At 40.7% G+C, this 6,122-nt stretch overlaps 1 protein-coding gene across 1 annotated transcript; it reads left to right on the top strand.

Moving 5' to 3' along the window:
• The first annotated feature begins 1,840 nt into the window (after window positions 1-1,840).
• On the top strand, window positions 1,841-2,587 carry LOC122662206 (EPIDERMAL PATTERNING FACTOR-like protein 2). The gene is made up of 3 exons (XM_043857784.1): window positions 1,841-2,027; window positions 2,117-2,151; window positions 2,257-2,587. The coding sequence occupies exons 1-3, from the start codon at window positions 1,916-1,918 to the stop codon at window positions 2,506-2,508; spliced, it is 399 nt and encodes a 132-aa protein (XP_043713719.1). The 5' UTR covers window positions 1,841-1,915; the 3' UTR covers window positions 2,509-2,587.
• The last annotated feature ends 3,535 nt before the right edge of the window (window positions 2,588-6,122 follow it).

The following is a 6,122-nucleotide window of genomic DNA, read 5'->3' as shown; positions in this document are numbered from 1 at the left end:
TGTCCCCTCCAAATCCCTGTCGGGCCCAATTCTCCAGTGCTCCCCTAACAAGGGGGGTGCAATGACCACCCTACTCCTACCCGAACAGTCTACCCGAGTGGGGTCCACACACCACACCCTTATTAGAGGCACTAGAGAATTGGGCCAGGCGGAGAACTAGAGATAATTTTCCTAGGAACCATGCTCCCAAACGGATTCTTTTTCCCTTTTTTATTATAAGTTTCAAGAAAAAGGTTGAGCACTGGCACAACCCGAGGGAAAATTATCCTCTTAGGTTCCCTGCCCGGTGCAGTTCCCTAGTGCATCTAATAAGAGGGGGGTGGACCTCACCCGGGCAGGGGATAAGGTGGACTTTTCACCCCCTATGAGAACTGGACAAACTATACCAAACAAGAAACCTGAGAGGATAATATAGATCCCACACGAGCTCACTATGCCTATCTCTCTCTTCCTTATCTTTGATATTTTTATCTTGCTTCCCATTGGTGCCCCTGCTAATTTACCGCATACTAGCTGCTTTCCAATCCCTCTCACTAAGTTTAGAACTTTAAATACAGTAAATTTTTAGTGGCAGAAGAATTGAATGCATTCACTATCATCTCTCCCTCTGTACTGCGTACTACAAACCCTAACACCTGATGGCATTTGATTTTCTAGTATCTTAAATACGTACTCCATTTATTAAAAAACTAATTGAAACTCTCTCTCTCTCTCTCATGATTTTTATGTAACCACTTCAACCAGTAAGTAATCCAGAAAGAGAGAAAAAATTGAACCCATAACGGTCTGCAGAATCTGAACCTCCATCGTCCTCTCTCTCTCAGAGGAGTCCTCTCCTTTCATCTCATCTGCTACTCTCTTCCTCATTTCACATGAGATTGCGTGGGTTAACAGATAAAGCAGCAAAACCGCTGCCACCCTCACCACCTTTCACCTTCTATTTGTGGTCACCCAAACAGCTAATTCTCCATGACATCTTCCTCACAAAACGATCCTCCTTGGGAAAATTAATATATTCTAGAGAGAGAGAGAGCGAGAGAGAGAGAGAGTTATCTGGAAATAATAACACTAGTAATATATCAATCACAAAAGATAAGGAAGATTTTGTTAGTTGTTATGGGTTATGTGATCAGAATCGAATGACATCGTATCGTATATATTCCTTCAATTCTTTTCAAGGAGAGAGAGAGAGAGAGTGTGGATGGTGTGGGCACTTGGCGTGTTGAGTTGGAAGTGGTCAGACCAATTAACCATCACAAGAAAACACAAAATGTAAGGGCTGAGGGCAAAACATGGGAAGCTGTAGGAAAGCGAAAACCCAAAACCCACAGCTGTGATCTTATGTCCTTTTGTAAGAACAACTTTCTCTCTCTCTCTCCCATCTGGGCTTTTGTGATTTTGCCTTTTTTAGTAATCTCTATTTATTTCTTTCCACCTTCACGGCTTAACCCCCTTCGCTTCTGCACTTCTGCTTAGTGCTTACTGCTGCTCTCTTTACTTCTATTATCATGGTTGATTGGGGGCTCATCTACCGAGGCTCTTCTTCTTCTTTATTTGGGGTTATTTTCTCTCTTCCTTTCAGTCTCCTGCAATACTCTTTTGTCCTTTGATGTGCCACCATCTTATTAAAGTTTAACAATTCTAGCCACATACACACATACACAGAGAGAGAGAGAGAGAGGTCTTTTGTAAGTTATTGGTGGCATTCAATTTACTGAACCCAATCTCCCTTTTTCAGTGAACTTCTCTTATTTGCTTCTCTCCATTTAATCTCTAGCACTCCTCTTATCTTTGTAACTTGATCTCCAAGACTCGCAACCTCTCTCTCTCTCTCTCTCTCTCTCCGTCCGCAATCTTTCTCAGTCTCTCTTCTCTTCGCAAATACTTTTTTCATTCATTCACTCGATTCTCAGAAATGGGCTCTGGTCAAGACTACTGCATTTGTACCCATAGATGTCCCCATCTTATCATTTCTTTCTTCTTTCTTCTGGTTTCAAGCTCGACCCAAGTGAGATTAATGGCAGAAGGTAAGTGGGTCTCAGTTAATTTTCAAATTTAAGTTCCTCACAGTTCAATTTTGCTGCTAAACCTTTTCCTTAACTTCTTTGAGCTACAGGTAGAGCGGATTTGAAAATGATCGAGGTTACTCAGGTATATGTGACTTTTCTTTTTTTTTTTTTTTCTCCTTCTGAAAGAAAATTTAATCTGGTTTGATTGAATTGGTGGTATTGATGGATAAGGTTGCTTGTTGTATAGATGGGTAACGAAGAGAAAGCAGTGGTGAGAAGTCATATTGGTTCAAGGCCTCCAAAATGCGAGAAGAAGTGTAGCTCTTGTGGGCACTGTGAAGCAGTTCAAGTTCCTGCAGTTCCACAACAAAGAAGCAGCATTAACAGTAGACATTCCTCTAAAGTGTCAACCATAGCCTACTCCAGAGGTGAAGATAACTCAAACTACAAACCCATGAGTTGGAAGTGCAAATGTGGGGATATTATCTTCAATCCATGATTGAACAAAAACCATAATTCATATCAGGAAATCCATTCTGAATTGTGGATATGAATGACACCTCATCCGAACATTCTTTTATCTCCTCTGTTCTCCTTCCTCTGTTCTGTTCTTCTTTTCCTTTACATTTTCCTCTCTTAACCCTGTAATTAATATCTTTTTCAGGTGTGAAAACTTATATCATTTTGTTTTAATACATAATGTGGATCCTGCTTCGTAGATTTTGAATGTTTAGTAGTGTTCTTAGCGTATCTCTCCTGATAAAAGAGCAAGTGGGTTTTCGGTTCTCCATCCCAAAAAGTGTTCCCTTTTGGTTAGTACAGAGGCTCTTCAAATTGAAGATATGTGTGCACCAGAGAATCTTGTAAAATTTGTCAAATGCAACCACAGATTCTGTACTCAGATGTTGAAAAGGATACAGAACTACATTCAAATATGGTATATGTGTATAACACATAGAAACGAAATTGGGAATTAGAGAGAGAGAGAGGTTGGTTTGGGGTTTGGTGGAGTTAGAGACGACAGGGGTTTTATCATTTCATGTATTTGTTTGGGTAGAGCGCAAGCCCCACTAACCTCCTTGAAGTGTCTTATCAACTTGTTATGTGGAAAGGAGTTTACCTTGTACCATTCATTACTGTGTACTCTCTCTCTCTCTCTCTACTAAACTGATATAGGGTTAGAGATCTATACCCTCCATCTCCATTTTGCTTGGTGTGTCACTGGTGCTATAGCATCAAAGATTTGGCTTCATCTACTTGCTTTAATGTATCATATTTAAAAGCACTGCACGGAGCCTGCAGTTGCGGTTGCATGGAGTTTGTTTTACTTCCTGCATGCCATGTTGTGGAGTAGAGTATCCCTCTCTCAAACCAGACATAGTTGGGGAGGGGGGGGGGGGGGGGGGACCCTTTAAAAACTCGAAATTGGAAATAGGATCTTTCTCTATTAATCTCCCATTTGATTCAGATTGAAATTGGTTCTAGTTTGAACACTAAAAATCCATGGGACCAAAGGTGTTAGCCACATTTATTATCCCTCCCCCCTTTCTTTTAAATCTACATGCAAGGACCGCATCGATGGTCCACATCAGGGCCCCTTGTCCAGCTCTCATGTTTAGGATTCTGGTCTAAGATCTATATATCTACTATATTCTAAGTACAATAATGGAGAGCAAACCCTTCATTTTTTCTTGAATTTTGCAAGCAACAAGCCCTGTTAAAGGGGAAATTCGCTTCTATTTTGTACTGTGAAGGCCCTGGTCCGGCCCTGGCATAACATCAATTCAGCATAACTGATCAGACCTTGTAACCTTTTTCATTTTTTGTTACTAGAAAATCATGTGAAGGGGGGGCTAAAGAAAGGGTTTTTTTTTTCTTAGGGAAATTTATGAAACACCTCTTGAAAATGGACCGATACTCAGATCACCCCCTCTATAGTAACGGTGTTAGTCTATTGTTAATTATTGTTGTAAAAGGATTATCTTAGCCTTGTACTCAATAGTCTTTTTACTAAAACTTTAGAATTAAATTTACAATACTACCCTTTCCTTCATCTTCAACCTAAAATACTCCACCGCCTCTGCTTTGCCTGCAACACCGCCGTCGCCGCCTCTGCTTCGCCCTAACCCTGTGGTCCATTGGTATCACGCGCATGCTCTCTAGATCTCTTTCCGTCATCTTCTTCCTCGCAATCCAAACCTCGCCTGCTGAGAATGGAGAAAACCCATTTAGGGTTTTAACAACCACCACCATGGTCTCTTGCAGCGACCAAACCAGAGACCGGCGGCCAAGTTGAGACACGACGAACGACCGTCTGGGTGCCACTTCCACTATCACATATCCCAGATAGCAAGGTCAGTAAGTGTTGAGGATATGCTACCCTTTGCCCTAGGGCGATTGTCCATTTGGATTTTTTAGAATAACCTGCACAGTACAGAATGCAGATGGGGATTCAATTAGTAACAATAGAAAAGAACTGAAAACCTTTCTCAATTTTTTTCTGTTGGACTGCTGCATTAGCCCTACCGAGTCCAGCTTCATCGGCACCGTCAGCCGCTACAATGCCTCTACCCGAGTCACATTGGGGTAGATGGGTTCCACCACATCAAGGTGATGCAGAGACACTAATGGCATCACTGGATGTGCTGCTACTAGCCCGAACAAGTTCCCATACACATCGTATTGCATCCATTAACCAATACAGTGAAACCAATTCGTATTAGCATCGTCGTCCGACATGGGTTTGAGGTTAAAACTTAAGAAAATCTAAGAAGTTCTATGCAATTGCAGCAGGTGAAGATGCGAAACCCACAAACAACCACACCCTTAAAAAAAAGTTAAAAAACGAAAGTGGAACAGAGAAAATAATATTTCCTCTTTTCGTTCAGAGGAAGCTTTTCAATGGGTTAGTGGGTTTGTGGATCAGCAATGCTTTGTGAATTATTTATCACATCCCTAAGTTTCTTCCAAGAAGCAGGCTTCTAACATGATTGCAAGTGATTTTCCCCTTGAACCACATATTTTCTCTTTTCGTTTCCCCCATCTTGGAAAAGCAGAGCAGAGCAAAAGGCTCAATTAGTACAGTATGCAGATGGGGATTCAATTAGTAACAACAGGAAGGTTTTTGGATTCTTTTGTAGATCCGACTCCAGATTTATCTATACGTTTTGACCACCAATGAACAATTTTTTCTTTTTTTTACTTTTCAGTGTAATACCCAAATAATGGATTGTTCATTATGCCTAAACTGCACGACGGTAATTGTGGTGATGGTGGCGGCGGCTGATCCCTTCGTTGGGAGTTGTAGAGCAGGTGACAACTCTGGTTAACCACGATTTGCAGGTTTCTACCTGCAATTTTGAAACCCTATAAGTTACAGGTCATGTGAGGAAGATGGATATTGTGGGTTTTAGATTCAAGGGTAAAATAGTAACTCTACATTAGTCAAAAGTAGTTTAGGGATTTAAATATATTTAACAGTGTAAAACTAATGGCAGGGACTAATGTGAGTATAGGGCTCTCATGCAAGGGATGATCTGAGTATTTTCAAATAAGAGGGGGTGATCTGAGTATTGATCTATTTTCAAGGGGTGTTTCATAAATTTTTCTTTTTTTTATGGTCAAAAAATAAGTGATATAGAAATATCATGGGATGAAGAGAACCACTCCCAAGGCCATTCCACTCGACTCCCCTGCATAAGCCATGTCTCCAGTTGCAAACTGTTAGTCCAAATATCTAATATCTCTCATTCCTGCTCCTTCTGCCTCTTACAAGCCCTAGAAAATTCCCCTGGCTTCCAAGTCCTAAGTGCTTCCCGAAACACCATAATGCATATATGCAATAACAAATTAGGAGTTAAACAATATAACAGAGGCTCACCCAGCCTTCCCAGATATAGGGTCAAAGCTATCATCACTTATTATGATGGGATAATCCACAGATGATGGCAATTGATATCCTATTGTAGGAAGGGGTTGATCAATAAAGGGTTTAATTTAGGGAATTCAGGGCATTAGAATTTTAGAATTATAAGTCCACTTTAAAATAATGAGAATTTACTGTTTTCTCCCTTGTACGTTGCCCTAATTAAACTTTCTTTCCTTTGATTTTCA

Source organism: Telopea speciosissima, chromosome 5 (assembly GCF_018873765.1).
Source record: "Telopea speciosissima isolate NSW1024214 ecotype Mountain lineage chromosome 5, Tspe_v1, whole genome shotgun sequence".
NCBI lineage: Eukaryota > Viridiplantae > Streptophyta > Magnoliopsida > Proteales > Proteaceae > Telopea > Telopea speciosissima.
Note: the sequence above shows the minus strand (reverse complement) of the source record. Positions and strands in the feature narration are given on the sequence as shown.